The sequence below is a fragment of the Leptonychotes weddellii genome, chromosome 14, assembly GCF_054177405.1.
Source record: "Leptonychotes weddellii isolate Sample4059 chromosome 14, ASM5417740v2, whole genome shotgun sequence".
Lineage (NCBI taxonomy): Eukaryota > Metazoa > Chordata > Mammalia > Carnivora > Phocidae > Leptonychotes > Leptonychotes weddellii.
Window position 1 is genome coordinate 32,083 of NC_138382.1, and position 23,509 is coordinate 55,591.

Sequence of the window (23,509 nt, forward strand, 5' to 3'; positions counted from 1 at the left end):
GAGGGTATGTGCTCTGGTAAGCGCTGTGAATTGTGCAAGACTGTTGAATCTCAGATCTGTACCTCTGAAACAAATAATGCAATATATGTTAAGAAAAAAAAAAGAAGAAGAAGAAGGTAGCGGGAGGGGAAGAATGAAGGGGGAAATCGGAGGGGTAGACGAACCATGAGAGACAATGGACTCTGAAAAACAAACTGACGGTTCTAGAGGGGAGGGAGGTGGGAGGATGGGTTAGCCTGGTGATGGGTATTAAGGAGGGCACGTTCTGCATGGAGCACTGGGTGTTATGCACAAACAATGAATCATGGAACACTACATCTAAAACTAATGATGTAACGTATGGGGATTAACATAACAATAAAACATTAAAAATAATAATTAATAAAAAAAAGGAAAAAAATGTTTTGGCTATTCTAGGTCCTTTGCATATTAGAACTATAGAATCAGATTGCTGACTTTTACAAAAATAACAAAAAACCCTGCTTATATTTTCATTGGGATTGTGTTGACTCTGAAGATCAGTTTGGGAAGAACTGAAGACAACATGGAGTCTCCTCATCCATGAAGGAGGTACTGCTCCATTTATTTTAGATCTTCTTTTAAATCTCCCACCTTTATTTTGTAGTTTTCAGTATATAGGTCTTTCACATCATTTGTCAGATTATACCCTATTTCATATTTTTTGATGCTATTGTACATAATAGTGTAAATGTATTAAAAATGTGAACTCTTAAAAAATTCAGATTCATAATTGTTTGTTGCCAGTATATAGAAATATAGTTAAGAAATTCCTAACATTGTGATATAATACACGTAACATAGAATTGACTATTTTAACCTTTTTTTCTTTTTAAAGATTTTATTTATTTTTGACAGAGAGAGAGAGGGAGTACAAGCAAGGGAAGCAGCAGGCAGAGGGAGAGGGAGAAGCAGACTCCCTGCTCAGCAGGGAGCCGGATGCGGGGCTTGATCCCAGGACCCTAGGATCATGACCCGAGCCGAAGGCAGACGCTTAACCGTCTGAGCCACCCAGGTGCCCCCCCCCCTTTTTTTAAGTGGGCTCCATGCTGGGCCCAGTATGGGGCTTGAACTCACAACTCTGAGATCAAGACCTGAGCTGAGATCAAGAGTTGGATGCTTAAATCACTGAGCCAACCAGGCACCCCTTTACCTTTTTTTTTTTTTTAAAGATTATTTATTTATTTATTTGAGAGAGTGAGTGAGAGAGCACGAGCAGGTGGAGGGGGAGGGAGAGGGAGAAGCAGACTCCACACTGAGAGGGAGCCCAACATGGGGCTCGATCCTAGGACCCCGGGATCATGATCCGAGCCAAAGGCAGACACTTAACCAACTGAGCCACCCAGGTGCCCCAACCCCTTAACCATTTTTTAGCATGCAGTTTAGTAGTGTTAAATATATTAACATATATAGAAACCAATCTCTAGAACTTTTTCAGTTTGTAAAACTAAGCCTTTACATCCATCACACAGAATTTACCCTGTCCCCCGTTCCCTAATAACCACCTTTGTGCTTTTAGTTTCTGTAAGTTTGACTACTCTAGATACCTCATATAAGTGGAATCATAGTCTTGTTGTGACCATCAGCATAATGTCCTCAATGTTGTTGTTGACACATGTTGAAATATGTTGTCTTTAAGATTGTTGAAGACGTGTAGTGTGCCTCAGAATTTCCTTCAAGACTGAATAGTATTCCATTTTATGTATATACCACATTTTGTTTCTCCATTTATCGGTTGAGTATTTCATTGTTTCTGGGTTTGTTTGTTTGTTTGTTTTACTATTGCAAATAATGCCTTTGTGAACATGATTGTACAAATAAATATCTCTTTGAGAGCCTGCTTTCAATTCTTTTGGATACCTACCCAGAAGTGGAATCAATGGATCATTGGATAATTCCATTTTTAATTTTTGAGGCACCGCCGTGCTGTTTCCCTTTGTGGCTGCACCATTTTAAATTCCTACCAACATTACACAAGGGTTCCAGTATCTTTACATCCTCACCACACCTGTCATTTTCTGGTTTTTGTTTTGTTTTGGAGAGTAACCATCCTGATGAGTGTGGAGGGATATCTCATTTTGATTTTGCATTTCACTAATGATTAGTGATTTTGAGCATCTTTTCATATGTTTATTGGCCATCTGTATATCTTCTTCGGAGAAATGATAGTCCTTTGCTCATTTTCAAATTGGGTTGTTGTTGTTGTTATTTTGAGTTGTAGAGGTTCTTGATAAATTCTGGAAATTACCTTCTTATCAGATAATGCATTGCAAATATTTTCTCCAGAGGTTGCCTTTTTAGTCTGTTGATTGTATCCTTTGATGTGCAGAAGTTTTAAATTTTGGTAACATCCAGCTTACCTGTTTTTACTTTTGTTGTCTTTGTTTTTTGGTGTCATATCAAGATATCATTGTCAAATCCAGTGTTATGAAGCTTTCCCCTTTTGTCATTTTGTAAGAGTTTTATGTCTTACATTTAGGGTTTTGGTTCATTTTAAAAGTTTCTGATTTTGATGAGGCCCAGTATCTACTTTTTCTTTTGTTGCTTGTTTCTTTTTGTTGCTTTGAAGTCATGTCTAAGAATCTATGACTAAATCCAAGATTTACCTCTGTTTTCTTCCAGGAGGAGCTTTGTGGTTTTAGCTTAGATCATTTATCTGGTCTGAGTTAACTTTTGTATATGGGGTGAGGTAGAGTTCCAGCTTCATTCTTTATATGAGGAAATTCAGTTGTCTCCGCGTCATTTGTTGAGGAAACTGTTCTTTCCCTTTTGAATGGATTTGGCACTTTTGCCAAAAATCAGCAGGACATAGATGTATGGGTTTATTTGTGGAAACTCAGTTCTAGTCCGCTGGTGTATATGACAGCCTCTGTCTCTTCTGCTCCCATGTTGGCAACTCACTGATGTTTACTGTGTACTGTGATCTTTGAGTTGGGGATCATGTTTGGGACAAACGGGAGTAACTTTCAACCTTACCTTTTTCCAGTTGAAGGCAGATGACCTGATGGACAAAAGCCCAGATGCTCTAGTTCATTTGATGTTTTCAGGTCACATTGATAAAGCAAGTGAGGGGTTTAGTGGAGATTGTTCTTTTGCCCAGATACACACTAGCCAGGCCAGACTCCTTAGTGTGGGAAAGTGGGGGTGGTGGGTGAGTAAAGGGCTGCACTTCACCTGAAGAACTGTCTGCATTTGGCTCCTGTCACCTATTACTTAGGTTGCTGCAGTCCAGGCTACCTGTCATATGTATGTGCTGATTCTGTTTGTAGAGAACTTTGGGCTCTAAGAAAGGAGTAAGTAGTGTAAGTAGTACAGTGGTTAGTCACGTACACTCTGGAGGTAAGTGATTGTCTGGATGGAATACCAGCTTAGGCACTTAGTAACTGCAAGATGAGCAAGTTACTTGAATTCTCTGCATCTGAGTTTTGTCACCCACAAAATGGGAATAATAATAGTTTCTATCTCAAAGAATTCAGTGAAGATAAAATGGTAGGATCTGTGATAGGCTTTCATCAGGTCTTGGCATGGTATCTGTTGTTGCTTCTGCTGCTACTGTAGGATAGTTTTTGCCTAAGTATAGCTTAGGATCTTTTGTGGTAGACCGTCCCTAACCTGTGTCCTTGTTCTTTAGAGTGTTTATTTCCATTTAAAATTTTATATTCCATGAAACAGGAACAGGGATAGTATCCTCTGTTGATACCATTGCCCCCAGCATCTAACTGACATAATGGGACTCAACAAACATATGATGAGTGAATTAACCACTTGGAATTGAATATTTTCATTCTTTTTTTTTTTTTAGATTTTTATTTATTTGACAGAGAGAGACACAGCGAGAGAGGGAACACAAGCAGGGGGAGCGGGAGAGGGAGAAGCAGGCTTCCCGTGGAGCAGGGAGCCCGACGCGGGGCTCGATCCCAGGACCCTGGGACCATGACCTGAGCCGAAGGCAGACGCTTAACGACTGAGCCACCCAGGCGCCCCGAATATTTTCATTCTTAAAGAAGATTGATAGAAATAGAAATATTTACAAAAGCAGTCCTTGGCATCTTGGTTTGCTTTAAGTCGGGTGGTGGTTGGTAAATTATAGAGTTTGAAAAGTTGAGTTAGAAGCAGTTATCTTACAAATGTTTAATGAATGCTTAATCTCTCCAACATCATAGTCATTGCATTTATTCAACTATTTAATGCAGTGCTGAGAAAATTTTCATAATTTTTATGGAAAAGTTATTTCATCTAAAGAAGCCGTAAAATTGTTTTTCCTACTGGCATTCCAGTATTAGGAGGATGAAAGCAAAACTTTCAGGTATAATCCTTTATTTGTTTTAAAACTATTTGTGTTTTTCATCTTTGTGTTTATATTTTAAAAGATTTCTGATAAAGAATTTATTGTTGATGGAGCATTTTACTAACCAGATAAATACAAATGATGTAGGCAAGAAGTATTAAATGTCTGAATTATTAAAATACTAAGAGCTTATAGTGAAACATACTTCTCATAAATGTCTTCAGTAGTACTGCAGAGATGACTTTGAATCTTTTTTTTTTTTTTAGATTTTATTTATTTATCTGAGACAGAGAGAATGAGAGACAGAGAGCATGAGAGGGAGGAGGGTCAGAGGGAGAAGCAGACTCCCTGCCGAGCAGGGAGCCCGATGCGGGACTCGATCCTGGGACTCCAGGATCATGACCTGAGCCGAAGGCAGTCACTTAACCAACTGAGCCACCCAGGCGCCCATGACTTTGAATCTTATGGCAGTACATTCCAACTGTGGAGTACCAGTTTTCAATTAAAATGTATTTTAAAATAATTTTTCTGCTTAGAAGTACAATGGAGCCAACAGTTTACAGTTACAGCCTTAGTTGCTTAGCTTATCCATAAAAATCAAACTCAAATATTTCATTTTTAATAGCTTAACATTGTTCATGGTGTAATGATACACTTGATGATAAAGGGAATTTTTATTGCACATAATAGGAAATACAGGAATTGTGTGCTTATTTTAGCAGTTTAATATCACCAAAGACCTAGTGGGCTCATTACATTCATATGCTCTGCTCTTCCCAGGGTGCTAGTTTTTGGTCTTTAGGATTGACCACATATGGTCTCAAGTTGGCTGACGTTGCTAAGTATCACATGCTTACACAACAGTGCCGTCACACTGGAAACAGTAATGTTTTGATATTGTCCCTAGAAGAATGAAGGAAAGTCCATAAACCCTCCCACATATTTCCCCTCATATCTCCCTGGCCATAATGTGGTCATGTGGTTCATTCCTTTTTTTTAATTTTTTTAAAGATTTTATTTATTTATTTGACAGAGAGAGGCACAGCGAGAGAAGGAACACAAGCAGGGGGAGTGGGAGAGGGAGAAGCAGGCTTCCTGCCTGAGCAGAGAACCTGATGCAGGGCTCGATCCCAGGACCCTGGGATCTTGACCTGAGCCAAAGGCAGACGCTTAACGACTGAGCCACCCAGGCACCCTACTCCATCAGATCCTTAACAGAAAAATGTTTGCTGGCCCCAGTGTGAGTAAGTGGAATACAAAGGGGTGTTCATAAATATCAGTAACCCGATAAAATATCTGAGAAGCTGCTGACATTCCTTAACTACCCTGAGCAGAGGCGGGTCCTTCCCTACCAAATCCCTGTAGCCTCTTTTCCACATACAACTAGTCTCTCTCCTATACTACACAACACCTCTCAAAGGCAAGGATCTTAATAGTATTCCTCTAAATGTACCCTGAACTCCGAATATAACAGGCTTTTGTGACAGAAAAAGTTGACTTCCCATACCACCCAAGACATTTGCTAATAAATTCCCAACGGTGTTCATGTTTCAGCAACTGTGTGCATAAAGAGACTGTAGTCACCTTCTGACACTGCAGGCTTGAGAACTCTTCAGGTCCAGAAGTTGAATCTTAACAAGCCAACTTGACCAGGATAATTCAATGACTTAAAATAGGAATGAACCGGGGCGCCTGGGTGGCTCCGTCATTAAGTGTCTGCCTTCAGCTCAGGTCATGATCCCAGGGTCCTGGGATCGAGCCCCGCATCGGGCTCCCTGCTCTGCGGGAGGCCTGCTTCTCCCTCTGCCATTCCCCCTGCTTGTGTTCCCTCTCTCACTATCTCTGTCTCTGTCAAAAAATAAATAAAATCTTAAAAAAAAAAAAAGCAGCCAAGGACATACGTACATGAATGAGCACTGCTAAATTTCAGTAGAACAATTTACAAAAACTGGTGGTAGATTTAGACTGTGGGCTATAGTTAGCCAGCCCCTGCTGTAGTGTTTCCCATACTCTTTACTTTCCTCCTTCAGGATGTGTTTTTGATATTCTTGTCCATTTATTTTTTAAAACTTTATTTTAGGGGCGTCTGGGTGACTCAGTCAGTTAAGTGTCTGCCTTCGGCTCGTCATGATCCCAGGGTCCTAGGATTGAGCCCCGCATCGGGCTCCCCGCTTGGCAGGGAGTCAGCTTCTCCCTCTGCCTGCCGCTCCCCCTGCTTGTGCTCTCTCTCTGACAGATAAATAAAATCTTAAAAAAAAAAATAAAACTTTATTTTAGGGTAGTTTAGACTTACAGAACAATTGCAAAGATTGTATAGAGAGGTTTCATAAACCCCACACCCGTTTCCTTCTATTATTAGCATCTTATATTAGTATGGTATATTTGTCAAAATTAATGAACCGGTGTCCATACTTTACCATCATCTAAAGTCTACACTTTATTCACATTTTGCTGGTTTTTACTGAATGCCCGTTTTCTGTTCCAGTATTTCTTTACATTTAGTTGTCATGTCTCCTTAAGTTCTTCTGGGCTGTGATAGTTTCTCTGACTTTCCTTGTTTTTGATGACCTTCACAATTTTCATGAGTCCTGGTTAGATATTTTGTAGAATGTCCCTCAGGTGGGATTCATCTAATGTTTTCCTCAATATTAGGGTGAGATTATGGGTTTGGGGGAGGAAGCCCACAAAAGTGAAGTGCCATTTTCATTACATCAAATCAAGGATACAAATCACTGTTGATGTTTGTCACCTTTCTTTATGAAGTTACTCTTTTCCCCCTCTTCCTATACTGTGCTCTTTGGAAGAGTATGTGCAGCCCACATTTGAAGAATGGGAAGTTATGCTTCACTTTCTTGAGTACAAAGTACCTATGTAAATTATTTGGAATTCCTCTGCATAGGAGATTTGTCTGTTCTCCCCCTTTTGTTTACTACATCATCTTATTAGTATAAACTTAGAAATATTTATTTTATAATTTGGTTATAATCCAGTACTGCTTTGTTCATATTGTTCCAGCTTTAGCCATTGGGAGTTCTTTGACATATCCCCATGTTTTTGTCACTGTGTTAGGTTTTGTTTATTTGTTGTTTTTTGTTGTTGTTTTAGCACTTACATTCTGGCACTACAAGATACTCCAGGTTCCTCTTGTATATTTCCTGCCTTAGTCCTAGAATTAGCCATTTCCCCAAGGAGCCCTGGCTCCTTTTGTTGGAAAATTGTATTTGAAACCAAGACCTGGGTACCAGATACTTAAAGTGCTGTTGGGCTGCCACGGTGTCATTACTTTTAGGTTCTCAGGTGACAGGTCAAGGAAAATATATGTGTGTATATTAGCCTGTGTATATACATATATCTATAAATATTTCTATATGTGGTCGCCTGTATCATTGTAAAGCTAGAATGAGGTCATAATGATACCCAAATCTAATCTGTTAGCACATGGCTCATTCTGTCTCTCCCCCCTTGTTTATTTATAACCTTCCACTGGGGCGGTGAAAAAAGTAACTCCCACCATTTGTCATCCATTTACTTAATTGTTCAGTTCCAGGACACTGGTTTCAGAATTGTTATCTGTACCATTGTGGGGAACATATTTATCAATTAGAGTACAGTGCTTATGTGAGGTTCCTTTTGCCTTCAGTCTTGCAGACTACTCATTCCTAATGTTATTTAGATCACTAACTTTCCCCCCATTCTCTTCAATGAAGTTGAGTCATGCATTCTTTTTTTTTTTTTTTTTAAAGATTCTATTTATTTATTTGACAGAGAGAGACACAGCGAGAGAGGGAACACAAGCAGGGGGAGTGGGAGAGGGAGAAGCAGTCTTCCCACGGAGCAGGGAGCCCGATGTGGGACTTGATCCCAGGGCCATGGGATCATGACCTGAGCCAAAGGCAGACATTTAATGACTGAGCCACCCAGGCTCCCTGAGTCATGCATTCTTAATACAGTTAGCTCTTTGTCACATTCTGCAGTCCATGCTGAGATTCTCTGCCCTCTTAAACATTTTTTTTTTAATTAACATGTACTAAGGTTCACTCTGTGTTCCGAAAGTCTGTGGGTTTTGACAAATACATAGCGCCACTTATCATCTACCATTACAGTGTTATACATAAGTTTCACTACCTGAAAAAATCCTTTGTGCTTCAACTGTTTAACCTTACCTCTTCCACCCCTAGCAACCACTGATCTGTTTACCACCTCTGTAGTTTTACCTGGAATCATACACCATATAGCCTTCCAGACTTGCTTCTTTTCACTTAGCAATGTGCATTTAAATTCTGCCATCCAGCAATTGCATTGTTTTAATTTGCATTTTTAAATGATATATGCTGAGCATTTTCTCATATAGTTATTTGCCATGTCAGTTTTGGTTAGGAGTCTGTTCAGAACCCCCCCCAACCCTGTTTTATAATTAGGGGATTTATTAACTCATTTAACAAGAAATCTGGAAAGACAGTTTCAGGATTGGTTCATTTAGCATGTAAGCAGTATAATCAAGGACCCAGGTCCTTTGTGTTTTCTGTGTATTGACTTGTCTGGCTCTTCTTGTCTCAAGGTGGCTGTCATTGTTCCAGCCTTCACACACCATCAGCAAAGTCCAGAGGCAGCCAAGAGACAGAGTCAGCCTCTTTGTGTGTCTTTCTCTCATCTCTTTTTTTACCACTGCATTTTTTTATTGAGATATACTCACATAAAATTGACTGTATTCCAGTGTACAATTTTTAGTATATTCACAAGTTTATGCAGCCGTCACCACTGTCAGAACATGTTCGTCTCCCCAAAATGAAACCCAGTACCCATTAGCAGTCACTCTTCATTTTCCCCTGCTCTCAAGCCTTGGCGACCACTAAGCTGCTCCCTCCCTTTGAAATTGTGTAGTCTGGGCATTTCACTTAAATGGAATGATACTATATGTTGTTGCCTTTCCTCTTGGCTTTCCTCACTTAGCATTATGTTTTCAAAGTTCCTCCATGTTGTAGCATGAATTTATACTTTATTTCTTTTTATAGCTGAATAATACTGTATTGTATGGATATACCACTTTCTCTTTATTTATTCAATCAGTTGGTAGACATTTGGGTTGTTTCCACACTTGGTTACTGTGAATAATGTTGTATGAACATTTGTTTACAAGTTTCTGTGTGAACGTATATTTTCAGTCGTCTTGGGTATTGGAGTACAATTGCTGATAATTATATGGTAACTGTTGAACATTTTGAGGAACTGCCAAACTGTTTTCCACAGTGGTTGTACCGTTTTAAATTTATGAGGGCTCCAATTTAATTCCTCATCAATGCTTGTTATTATTTTTTTTTATTACACCCATTCTAGTGGTTCTGAAGTGGTACATCACTGTGGTTTTGATATTCATTTCCCTGGTGGCTAATGATGTTGAACATCTTTTCATGTGTTTATTGATCACTTGTATATTTCCTTCTTTTTAAGATTTTATTTATTTATTTGACACAGAGAGAGAGACAGCTAGAGTGGGAACACAAGCAGGGGGAGCGGGAGAGGGAGAAGCAGGCTCCTGGCTGAGCAGGGAGCCCGATGCGGGGCTCGATCCCAGAACCCCGGGATCATGACCTGAGCCGAAGGCAGACGCTTAATGACTGAGCCACCCAGGTGCCCCGCCCCTGTATATCTTCTTTCAAGCAATGTTTGTACAAGTCCTTTGCCCGTTTTTAAATTGGGTTACTTGTTATTTTATAAGTGAGTTGTAAGAGCTCTTGATTCAAGTCCCTTATCAGGTATGAGTTTTGCAAATAATTTCTTTGACTCTATGGCTTGTCTTTTTGTTCTTTCAGCAGTGTTTTTCACAGAGTGTAAGTTTTTAATTTTAATGGAGTCCAACATATCAACTTTTTCTTACATGGATAGTGACATTAGTGCTGTATATACAAACTCATTGTGAAACTAAGGGACCTCCTTTTAGCTCTGTGATCTATTTTGAGTTCCTTTTTTTTTTTTTAATTGTGGTAAAATATACGTAACACAAAATTCACCAATTTAGGCATTTTTAAGTGTACAGTTCAGTGGCATTTAAGTACATTAACATTGTTGTGCAACCATTACCATTGTCCATCTCCAGAACTTTCCATCATTTGAAACTGAACTCTGTACCCATTAAAAAATAATTTATTGTTTCCCTTACTCTCTATCCCCGGATGACCATCATTCTACTTTCTGTCTCTTTGAATCTCATATAACAGAATCATACAGTATCTGTCCTTGTATGACTGGCTTATTTGACTTAGCATGATGTCATCAATATTTAGCCATGTTGTAGCGCTTATCAGAGTTTCCTTCTGTTTCATGGCTGAATAATAGTCCATTGTATGCACATACTATATTTTGTTTATAAATTTATCTGTCAGTGGACATTTGGATGGCTTCCACCTTTTGGCTACTATAAATAACGATGGTATCAACGTGGGTGTACAAATATCTCCTTGAGATCCTGCTTTCAATTCTTTTGGATATGTACCCAGAAGTGGAATTACTGGATATTTGGTAATTCTATTTTTAATTTTTTAGGAACCCCCATGCTGTTTTTCACATTGGCTGTACCATTTTACAGTACCACCAACAGTGCACAAGGGTTCCAGTTTCTCTACATCCTTGACAACACTTGCTGTTTTCAGGTTTTTAAATACTTTTTCTTTTTAATCATAGCCATCCTAATGAGCACAAGGTACTATCCTTGTTGTTTAACTTTGCATTTTCCTAATGATAAGTGATGTGGAGCATGTTTTCATGTGTTTTTTTTGTCCTTTGCCCATTTTTTAATCAGTTTGGTTTTTTGGTCCTTGAATTGTAGGAGTTTTTTATATATATAATCTGGGTAATCCTCATTGGATATATGATTTGCAAATATTTTCTTCCATTTTGTGGGTTGCCTTTTCACTCTGTTGATAATACCCCTTGATGCACAAAAGTTTTTCTTTTTGATTAATCAGATTATCTGTTTTTTTCTTTTGTTGCCTGTTCTTTTGGTGACGTTGAGGAAAGCATTGTCAAATCCAATGTCAGGAAATTTTCCTCCTATGTTGTCTTCTAAGAGTTTGTAGTTTTACCTTTTACATTTAGGGCTTTGATCCATTTTGAATTAATTTTTTGTACATGATGTGAGGTTAGGTCCAGCTTTATTATTTTGCATATTATGAATGTCCAGTGTTCCCAGCACCATGTGTTGAAGAGACTACTCTTTCTCCATTGAATGGTCTTAGCACTCTTGTTGCAAATCATTTGGCAGGTGCTTATTTCTGGACTCTATTATTATATTCCATTGGTTTATGCTAGTACCACACAGTTTTGATGAGCTTTGTAGTATGCTTTGAAAGCACGAAATGTGAGTACTGCAGTTTTGTTCTTTTGTAAGATTGTTTGGCTGTTATTTCAGGGTCCCTTGAGATCCCATATGAATTTTAGAATGGGTTTTTCTGTTTTTGCAAAAAATGTAATTGGGATTTTTGTAGGAATGACATTGAATCCGTAGATCATTTAGGGCTATTCACATCTGAACAACATTAAGTTTCCTGATTCCTGAACATGGAATGTCTTTCTGTTTATTTTTGGTCTTCTTAATTCCTTTCAGCAATGTTTTGTAGTTCTCAGTGTTGAAGTATTTTGCCTGCCTGGTTCATTTTTCCTGAGAATTTATTCTTTTTGATGCTATTGTGAAAGGAATTGTTTTTGTAATTTCCTTTTTGGATTGTTCATTGTTAGGGTATAGAAATGCAACTGAGGGGTTCCTGGGTGGCTCAGTCAGTTAAGTGGCTGCCTTAGGCTCAGGTCATAATGTCAGGGTCCTGGGATTGAGCCCTGGGTCAGGCTCCCTGCTGAGCAGGGAGTCTTCTGCCCCACCCCTTCCTCGCTCTTGCGGTCAGTCTCTCAAATAAATAAATAAAATCTTTAAAAAAATGCAACTGATACTTGCATGGTTTTTTGTTTGTTTGTTTGTTTTGGTCCTGCAATTTTGCTGAATTCATTTATTAGCTCTAAAGTTTTTTTTGTAACCTTTAGGGTTTTCTATATGTAAGATGATGGCATCCCCAAACAGAAATGATTTTACTTCTTCGTTTCCAGTTTGGATACTTTTTTTTCTTATGTAATTATTGTGGCTAGAACTCCCAGTACTACGTTGTATAATAGTGTTGAAAGCAGGCATCCTTTCCCTGTTCCTGATCTTAAAGGAAAAGTTTTTTCAGCCTTTCACTATTGACTGTGATGTTAGGTGTGGATTTTTCATATGTGCCATTTATCATATTGAGATAATTTCCTTCTATCCCTTTAAAGATTTTTTTTTATCATGAAAGGCTGTTAAGTTTGTCAGATGCTTTTTCTGCATCAGTGGAGATGATCATGTGTTTTCCCCCTTCATTTTAATGTGGTGTGTTCCATTGATTGATTTTCATATGTGAACTTTTCTTACATTCCAGGAGTAAATGTCACTTGGCCATGGTATTAGAACCCTTTTAATAGGCTGCTGAATTTAATTTGCTAGTATCGTATTAAGGATTTTTGTATCGTTAGCATAAGGGAAATTAATCTGCAGTTGTCTTTTCTTGTAGTACCTTTTTCTTTGGTACAGGTAAATACTTTTTTCATAGAATGTGTTAGGAAGTGTTCCCTCCTCTTCATTGAGAGTGATTGATTTTAATTCTTCTTTAAATGTTTGGTAGAATTTACCATTGAAGCTGTGAGGGCCAGGGCTTTTCTTTGTTGCGAGGTTTTTGATCACTGATCCAATACCCTTACTAGTTCTAGGTATATTCAGATATTCTATTTCTTCATGATTCAGTCTTAGTAGATTGGGTGTTTCTAGATATTTGTCCCATTTCATGTAGTTTATCCAATCCATTGTCCTACAGTTGCTCATAATACTCCTTTATAACCTCCCTTTCGTTTCCAATTCTAGTAATTTAATCTTCCCTCTATATTTCATAGTCAGTTTCACTAAAGATTTGTTAATTTTTTGATGGTTTGAGGATTCTTTGTTGCTTTTCTGTTCAGTATTGCATTTATTTCTGCTCTAAGCCTTTATTATTTCTTTCCTTTTTCTTGCTTTGCTTTAGATTTGCTTTTCTAGTTTCTTACAGTGAAAAGTTAGGTTATCGAAAGCAGATTTTTTTTTTTTTATAATAAGGCATTTACAGCTAAAAACTTCCCTGTAAGCACTGTTTTAACAGCATTCAACAAGCTTTGATATGTTGTGTTTTCATTTTTGTTCATCTGAAAGTTTTGTGATCTTCCTTGTGATTTCTTATTTGACCTATGGTTATTTAGGTGTATGTTGTTTAATATCCACGTATTTGTAAATTTTCCATATTTTTTATGTTACTGATTTCTAGTTTCATTACATTGTGGTCAAGAGAACATAGTTTATACGATTTCAATCCTTTTAATTTATTTAGACTTGTTTTATGATATTTCTGTGTACACATGAGAAGAATATACTGCTGTAGTTGGAGTGTTCAGGTAAATGTTTGTTAGGTCTAGTTAGTATAGTGTTACTAAAATCTTTCCTTCCTTGTTGATCTTCTAATTGTTCTATTCATTACTAGAAGTGGGTATGGAAGTCTCCAGCTATTATTATTGAATTGTCTATTTGTACCTTTTATTTTATTTTATTTTTTTTAAAGATTTTATTTATTTATTTATTTGACAGAGAGAGAGAGATAGCGAGAGCAGGAACACAAGCAGGGGGAGTGGGAGGGGGAGAAGCAGGCTTCCCGCCGAGCAGGGAGCCCGATGTGGGACTCGATCCCAGGACCCTGGGATCATGACCTGAGCCGAAGGCAGATGCTTAACGACTGAGCCACCCAGGCGCCCTGTACCTTTTATTTTTAAAGGGTATTACAGTTCTGAATAGCCAGAGTGATGTTAAACCTCTAGTCACTTCTCTTTGGGAGAGAATTATGGTCAGCTTAGTTAACAGGACTGGGTCTAGAATTTGTTTTCCCTTTCAGGCAATACAATGTTAATTCCTCAAATTAGAAAAAAAAAATTAAGTGCTTCAGTATTTCCTATGATGCATAGTATACAGACAGTCTTTTAAACAGAATGCTGGGGACCATGTCTTTTATTCACCTACCGGCTAACTTCAGTATGCTAGGAAAATCATCAGTTTGCACCCTGGAGCGAGGGCCTTCTGGCTCCATTTTAGGGCGGTTTCCCTTTATTGATTTTCATGGTTATATGTGGACTGTGGGATGAGATTGGAGAACTACAAAAGGGATCTCAAGAAAGTTTTGAGTTTAAACTTAATCATGAGGGCAAAGGGGGGGCGGTTGTATCACTTAATGATTGCTACATAAGAAACTACCCCCAAATTTAGTGTTTTTAAAACAGCAACCATTTATGACAATTCTTTGGGCTAGGGTCAGCTTGGGGTTCTTCACTGGATTTGTTTGGAGTTACTCATGCTTCCGTAGTCATCTGCAGGCTTGATGGAGTTGGGTGATCTAAGACAGCCTTGTTCCTCTGTCAGGCAGCTGGTAATGGCTGTTCACTGGTTGGCCTAGGTGGCCTGAATAGGGAGGACTTAATATGCTTGTGCCAAGAAGGCATTTGCATGTGGTCTTGAAGACCTCTGGAGGCCTTGGTTCAGAAGTCCATGTTGTCACTTCACCTGACATCTCTTGGTTTGAGTCACGTTGTTAAACCTGCCCAGATCCAGGGAAGTGGAGAAATAGACTCTACCTTTTGATGGCATAGGCAGCACATATTGCAAAAAGATTATGTGCACAGGAATGAGATTCAGAATTTGTAGCTCAGTTTTTGCAGTCTTCTGCAGGTGCCATAGGATAACATAGGTATTTTAGAATGATCACTCTGAGTATGGTATCAAGAAAGATTTGAAGAAGGAAGGGAAGAGAAGTCAAGTTAGAGTTAAGAGGCCATTGCAGTCCTCTGTAGGAGAGATGGTCGTATGAGTGAATAAAGACATCACCACATACTTATCATCTAAACATCTCAGGTTGTTCCATACTGATTTATAAAGGGGCAAATGGAGAGAGGAGACGTTGAACTGATCCAGAGAGACTGCACTAGATCAGGCTCAACTGGAAATAATTGGTTAGGTTGTATTAAAGTTTTTCTGATTAGCTCAGATAACTTAAGGGAGAAACTTGTGATCCTTTTTTTTCATCAGCATCCTGGCCACCAAGAGCTTAGGAAGAATTGGAAGGAAGGCAGATTTATTTTTGTCACCTTCTTATATCCAGTTGCCCACACTAAGTTCCCACCGTACCAAGGCCTGCCTGTCTGTCATAGTACATTTCTCTCATGTATCACTGGTACTGGCTAGGAATAGTTGATAGTTCAATTAAAGTAATTTATGTAGAGGTGAGAATAAGAAAGTGTTTGCATTTTAGAAGAGATGTTTGTTAAACAACTTCTAATTGATACATCTAAGCATATAATATATAAACAAAATGTAGGTTGTCTGGGTTTTTTTTTGCAAGGTGTTAAAATAGCATAATGTCCTAAAATATATCACACAGATTAAAGTGTGTATCTGTTTTTATGTTTAATCAGCATTGCCACTACATGGATCTCTGTCCCAGTGGTCTCCATAAATAGAACTTTATTGCCTACAAAAGCACCAAACCATGGAAACTGCAAATGAGAAATAAGAGTTACCTTTTTATGCTTCCTATGCGCTGTTCTCAGAGTTTTTTGAGATTCTTGTATGCATGATGCTTAGTAAATAAAATGATTCAAGAGCAGTATTGGGCTATTTATTGACATGCTCACCCAGTGTTCAGAAGCAATTGTTTTGTAGTGTGGAGTTGGTGACTATCAGAATTTTTACCCAAATAACTAGAAATTATTAGTAAGTGCATATAGGTTACTTTACTTTTTTAAAATTCATTTTTGCCACTGCTTCTAGTTTTTTTTTTCTGTAGATTTTAAAACAGATTCCAAACATGCTGTCAGTTCACAAACAAATGCATTAGTGTGTATCTCTAAGAGATAAGGATCTTTAAAAAACACACCTTACTTCAATACCATTATGTTACAAAGAGTCTAATTCTTTAGTATCATCTAATATCCAGTTCATTTTCAAATTTCCATGATTGTCTCAGAATTGTCTTTTTTCCAGATAGTTTGAGTCAAACCCCAAAGTCCCAGAATATTGCTTTTGGTTAATATTTCTTACATTTCTTTTAATCTATATACTAACATAGTTCTCCCTCCTTTTTCTTTTTTTCTTTGACCATACGATTTCCTTGTTGAAGAAACTGGGCCATCTTCAAATTTTTTTCTACATTTTGGGTTTTGCTGTTTAAAAGATCAGAGAAAAGATGTTAGTCTCTGAAGAAGAGATCCTTCTTCCATTTCATAAATTTTGTAGAGTGCTTACTACTATAGTGGGGTGAGAGAAGGGCTATTTGGATACATCATTGAACAAAGACAAAAATCCTTTCCTTCATAGCATTTAAATTACCATTCCATGGGCAGTAGACAAAAATGAATCCTAAAGTTTGTTGGAAATCCTCTAGGAAACAATAAGAGCATAACAAAAGGGGATAGGGAGGTGTGGGACCTCCTTGGACTAGTGGGATGTGGGGCTGACTGCCCTGGAAGTCTAAGAGGGTGGAGCAGAGGAGTTGCCGGGATCTGATTTACATTTAAATGGGGGCACTGTGGCTGCAGTGCAGTGGGTGAAGGAGCAAGGGTGGAAAGCTACTCAGTAACCTGGGCAAGAGGTGGTAGAGGATTAGATGGAGGGCAGTGTGGGGAGAGCCAAGGGTGATGGCAAAGTTTCTGTCTCTAGCGGCTAGAACGACTTAACGCAGAGGGTCTCAGAAGGCTTAATCACAGGCAGAGGCTGAATAGTTGCTGCCATTTCCATTCACTATTCTGTTGGTAAAGGACTATTGAAAACTATTCCTTTTTGGAAGATTATGTTAAAGGCCTTTTGGTTTGGAGGGGGTGAGTTGTTAGATGCTTAAATTTTTTTTTTAACTTTGTAAAATGCTTTCTGTTTTTGCAAATGTCTTATTTAATGGCATTTAAAGGTACTTTTCATTGGACATGGCAAAAATTTAGAAATTCACGAGTTTGTATTTTTAGTAACATTTGTTCTTGGCTCTTTGAAAATTTTCAAAACTACAAAAAAAAGTCAAAAGTAAAATTATATTCCCTTCATCTAAATTCAGCAGTTGGCATTTATTAACATTTGCTTTAGGAAGTATGTATGTATCTTTTCCGTTTTTTGGTTGTTGTTGTTTTGCCAAACCGTTTGACGGTAAGTTGCAGACATCAAGAATACCCAAATGATTAATATAAAGTCCATATTCATATTTTATCCTTTTGTTCCCTTTTCCTCCAGGATCCCCCATTTTGTTGTGTGACTCTCGCCCCCTTCAATATGTATGAGTCTCCTGACCTTTACTTTCATCTTTTATGACATTGGCATTTTTAAGGAGACCACGCCTGTTATCTTGTAGAATGTCCCACAATCTGGATTTGTCTGATTATTTCCTTACGATTAAATTCCAGTGAAATGTAGATTTACTTCTACCTTTTAAAGACTTAAAAATATAAGCATAAGAATAGTGAGGGCTTTACAGAGTCTTTTGCAAGCATCACTTTCAGTTACTACCAAATGGTAGCAAGGTGCCTAATCTTGTAATAAGCGTTGTCATAGAATCAACATTAAGTTGAAGGGAATTTTAGATTTATCTCCAGAAGTCATAAACTGCAGACAACTGGCAGAATAGATAACAGTCTTAAAATGTAACAAACAGAAAGTTGGATTTTGACCCCCTGGTATGGACTGTGTTTTCCTTATTGTTCTTCCTCCCCCATCATTTAAATCATCTCTGCTGTTCCTGAAGCTTTTGAGCAAGTGACCCACATGCCCACCTCTCTCTTTACATAGCTAGAGAAACCAGGCTTAGAAAGGCCAAGTTTCTGAGGGACACAATTAGTAAGAGACAGAATAGTCAGGTCTTGGAACCTCAGTCTCTTAAAGACCCAGTTGATTCTCAACCAAAGCTCAGTTATTTGCAGTCATGGGACAAGTGAAAAAGTTTATAACTTTGCCACCTTCTGTGATTAGGCAAGGAATCAGGGATGCCACAGAATGAAGTTTTATCATATATAATACAGGTAGGTCCTAAGCTTACTTTATACAGTCTTTATTTTGTGTATTAGATACCATTTTAGCAAAATTGATTTCTTTTATCTGTCTACTATTTTTCATAATAACTTTCTTCCTTTTTTAGCTACAAGGCTTTGGCAGACCAAGTGTATATCATGCTGCTATTGTCATCTTCCTAGAATTCTTTGCGTGGGGCTTGTTGACAACTCCAATGTTAACTGTAAGTATTGCTGAACAGGTCCTTGTTTATGAAAGCAAAACAGAGGTTCTTAAGCATATATCCCCAGGGCCAAATGTTTAGGTATGTGTTTGAGAGAATCTCTTGACAGCGATTTAAGACTGCTTATTCCACTGTGTTGTTTCCACTGTGTAGACTAAGAACTACCTGCAACAAAACACCTGGGCTGCACGTTAAATATTCTTGGGTAGCAAGGCACTCCCACTGAGCCAGAATCTTAGAAGTGCTGTGGGTGAACTGTAGGTATTTAGGAAGACCGTAAGGATGCACAAGGGGAAATTATTGCAAAGCTTTGTTGAACTTTGTAACTTACTTTGTATGGATGTAATGGCCTTTGACTAAGAACATAGGAAATAGGTTGGTAAGTACCTTGTAACAGTGATCATTGTCATATTTGGTAGCTAACTTACTATAGCCACTTCTTTGCAGAGGCTGTACTGAATTTCTTAGCAAGAACCTGGATATTTGATAATGTGTTGTGGTTAGAGGGAAGGGAAATGCTTAAGAAAGGTTTGGCATGTAGATTTGGGGTGCTTAATTACTTTTTAATTTATTTTATTTTTTTAGAAGATTTTATTTGAGAAAGTGCACATGCACGTGTATGCACGAGCAGGGGGAGTAACAGAGAGAGCGAGAGAATCCCAAGTGGACTGAGGACAGAGTCCGACACAGGGCTCAATTTCAGGACCCTGAGATCATGACCTGAGCCAAAATCAAGAGTCAGACACTTACTCGACTGAGCCACCCAGGTGCACCCCAATCAGTAACAATTCTAATAAAAATATTTTAAAATTTAAGAAAAAGGTATTTTTAAATTGGCCTTACATTTCAGTTGTCTTAAAAATCATTGGTGGTTAACTCTTCCCAATCACCATTTTGCCTTACAGGAGAATCCCTTTGGATACAGATAAACTCTGGTTGCAAATTAGCTTTAGAAAACAGGCAACTTTAAAGGGTGGCTATTAGCCTTACATAAGACTTTGCTATTTTTAATTCTTCTGGTGCATTTAAAATAAAATTTGATTTAATTAAAATGACAGCTTGGATGGAGCAGTCAACTTAAAAGGTTGCCTGTGTTTTTAAACCTCTATTTTATTCTTTCTCATTATACTACGTTTTCCTTCCTAATGCTTTACTACAGAAGGTAATTGGTTATTAGTTAATGGGGGTAAGTGGTCCCCGCTTTAAGTTTCATGAGCCTGCTGTGTTCACCCCTGTTTGGGCTGCCTATGACACAGTTGGTGCTCAGTAGATATTTTCTTTGAATAATAAGTATATGAACTGTAGGCACACGTGTGTGTCCTTGAGGGATTGTTTCTTTGAGACCTATTTTCAGTATGAATATAGACACACCAGGCTACTGATTGTAAGGAACTATGTTACTTAATTTTTGGTCTAGGCTCTCTGGCTCTGTCCATGTCCATGTCCCCCCCAACCCCCATGTGTTAAGCGTTTTAAATAGTTTAAATAGTATTTTTCTAAGGCAACCAGAAATCTGCCGTAGTGGTTCAGCAGGTTTCTCAATATAGAGTTAATCCTATAATCATGCTCGAGTAAGAATTCAAAGTGGAGAATACTTTAATACTTTTGAGGCCTTGTTAGAAATTCTGAAACCACCTTCCAGACCGTTAAAATCTTTGGGGACCTTTTTGGCCCTAGACCAGGTTGTCAGATCTCTTTTAATTTTAATTAATTAGTTAATTAATTTTAATATGCATGCAAAGACTGCTGTGCCTTTTTTCTTACTGCCCAATGCAGATAATTTTCCTAGGGGTTCTTTGTCCTCGTTAGACCCTGGAATGCAGCCTTAGAAGCCAGCTAAAATGCTGCTTTGTTTTCTCTTTGCAGTTTCTGAGCAGTTGTGCTGCTTTCAAAGATTTGGTTAAAATAAACATGTGAGGAGTACAGCGTTGCTAGCATCACTCTGACACGCTATACTGTCATAGAAAAAGTGTTGCTGAGTCAATAGATGGGTTCATTCTCTTTTTTCTGAGCTCTTGGTGTTGCTAAATTAAGCTAAATGTCCTTTACTGTCCTATCTCCCTTAGCCTTTACATCACAGTTTGCTACCTCTGTTTTTGTTCTGATGTGGCAGGGCTGGTTCCTTTCACCTTTTTTACGGGGGGCAGGAGGGGGAGATTTTCTCTGGCATATCCCCTCTACTTTCTGCCTTTTCTGGTTGTACAGAAAACTGATAATGTTAGGTTGTTTGATAAGGAAGGGACAAAATTAGGGTTTGTTTATTACAGCAGGAGTTCGTTTATCCTCTTCCTTTATGTTGGGGTTTACTGTTGTCAGATAACTAGTTCTTGACATCCTGCATCTATCACCCACTATGGTGTAACTATTAGGATGATGGTTCATGTGTGGGGTTTTTTTCCGGGCTATAACTAGTGGACAGCACTCTGTCCTGTTCCATCAGGTGAGAAAAACAGTCTGAAATAAGGATTTGGAGATACAGAACAGTACCTACATATTAGTATTTTGTCCAATCAGACTGTCTGCATCCTAGCACTCATTAGAAGTGCTCTGTTTGAAGTAGTACAGAATTGGAGACTTTCCAGGATGGCGGAGAAGTAGGAGACCTTAGTTTTGTCAGGTCCCAGGAATTCAGCTAGATTGCTATCAAATCATTCGAAACACCTGTAAACTCATCCAGAGATCTAAGAAAAGAATTGCTACAATTCTACAAATAGAAAAGAGACCATGTTCTGCAAGAATGACAAGACAGAAAAACTCACCTCAAAAAAGAACAAGAGAGGGTACTGACAGCCAGAGACCTAATCAATATGGATATAAGTAAGATGTCAGAACTAGAGTTTAGAATAACGATTATAAAGATACTAGCTGGGCTTGAAAAAAGCATAGAAGACACTAGAGAATCCCTTTCTGGAGAAGTAAAAGAACTAAAATCTAATTAAGGCAAAATAAAAAGGGCTATTAATGAGATGCAATAAAAAATGGAGGCTCTAATTGCTGGGATAAATGAGGCAGATAGATGCCATTCCCATTGGAAATATGGACTTGGCCCTGCTTATAGTCATTCCCACCCCATTGCTGCTTTTCTAACTAGGTCTTAGTTTGCATTTCAGGGCCTTGGGGCTGTTACTTACACAGCCAGGGTGCCAAGACTGGTGGCAAGTTCCCAGTCAGTCCCTGAACGCTTGGTGCTTAGCTGGCTAGGGTATTCATGGGGATGGGTAAAGATTTAATTTTCTGTTACGCTGGTACATGAAACAATTTGTGTTTTGACCTTGTGTCTAGTGATTTTGCTGAATTCACTTACTAATACTAAGTGTTTATCTGCAGATTTTTACATACATGTTCATATATTTTGTGAGTGACAGTTTTTAAACCCTTCCAGTCCTTTTTCTTTTTCTTTTTCTTACTGTATTGCTGTGACATCCAGTACAGTGTTGAATAGAAGCGATCATAGTAGGCATCCTTATCTCACAGATGATATCTGTTGGAAAGTGATCTAAAATTTAAAATTCAGGGCGCCTGGGTGGCTCAGATGGTTAAGCGTCTGCCTTCGGCTCAGGTCATGATCTCAGGGTCCTGGGATCGAGTCCCGCATCGGGCTCCCTGCTCCTTGGGAGCCTGCTTCTCCCTCTGCCTTTCTCTCTCGCTCTGTCTCTCATGAATAAAAAAAGAAAAAAAAAAAAAAAAAAAAAAATCTTTAAAATTCACCACTAAGTATATTATTTGCTATAGATATGTTTTTGTAGATACTCTTTGTCAGAGAAAGGAAGTTCCCCTCTATTCCTGTTTTGCTTACAGTTAATTAGGTGTTAAATTTTATCAAATGAATTTTCTGCATATAACCAGATAACAACTAGATTTTTCCTTTATTTGAGTAATGTTGTCAGTTATATTGATTTTTTTAATTAAAAGATTTTATTTGAGAGAGAGAGATTACAAGAAAGGGGGTGTAGAGGGAGAAGCAGGCTCCCCTCTGAGCAGGGAGCCCGACGCAAAAACTGGATCCCAGGACTCCGGGATCATGACCTGAGCCGAAAGCAGACGTGTAACCGACCGAGCCACCCAGGTGCCCAGTTATACTGATTTTTGAATATTAGGCCACCCTTGCATAAATCCCACTCACTTAGTTTTGTTATATATTTATAACTAGAAGCTTGTACTTTTCATCCCCTTCACCCATTTCACCCACCGTCCCCTGCCTCTGGCAACCACCAGTCTGTTCTCTGTATCTGTGAGCTTGTTTATTTTGTTTTGTTTTGTTTGCTTCCACATATAAATGAGATAATATGATATTAGTCTTTTTCTGTTTGACTTATTTCTCTTAGTGAAATGCTCTCAGGGTCCATTAATGTTGTCTCAGGTGGCAGAATTTCCTTCCTTTTTAATGGCTGAATAATATTCCCGTGTGTGTGTGTGTGTGTGTGTGTGTGTGTGTGTGTGTGTGTGACAGTTTCTTTTATTTTTATTTTTAATTGAAGTACAGTATGATATATTAGTTTCAGGTGTACAACATTGTGATTTGACAGTTCTATACGTTACAAAATGCTCACTGTGATAGTTACCATCTGTCACCATACAGAATTATTACAGTCTTAATGACTATATTCCCTATGGTCATATTGTTGCATGTGTATTATCTTAATTTCTAAACATTTGGGGACTTTTCTAGATTGTATTATCAGAGATCATATTATGAATTATTTCAGTTCTTCAAAATTTGTTGAAGCTTGTTTTGTATACTTGCATATGGTTAATTCTGATAAATTTTCCATATGATCTGAAAAGAACAAGTATTCCCTGGAGTAGTGTTCTCTATGTGGTAAGTATGTTAAATTTGTTAATTATGTGGTTTTTTTTTTTTTTT

The 23,509-nt window shown here is 38.2% G+C and overlaps 1 protein-coding gene across 3 annotated transcripts in view; it reads left to right on the plus strand.

The window, feature by feature from the left end:
• SLC71A2 (solute carrier family 71 member 2) overlaps positions 1–23,509 on the plus strand; it is a 65,091-nt gene that overhangs the window by 7,292 nt on the left and 34,290 nt on the right. For 2 of the 3 annotated variants that reach the window (XM_081802685.1, XM_031038190.2), the window contains exon 2: positions 18,550–18,645. The exons of the other annotated variant lie outside the window; for it this stretch is intronic. In XM_081802685.1, coding sequence (XP_081658811.1) covers positions 18,550–18,645 — 96 coding nt within the window. The remainder of the gene's footprint in view (positions 1–18,549; positions 18,646–23,509) is intronic. 3 annotated transcript variants of the gene reach the window in all.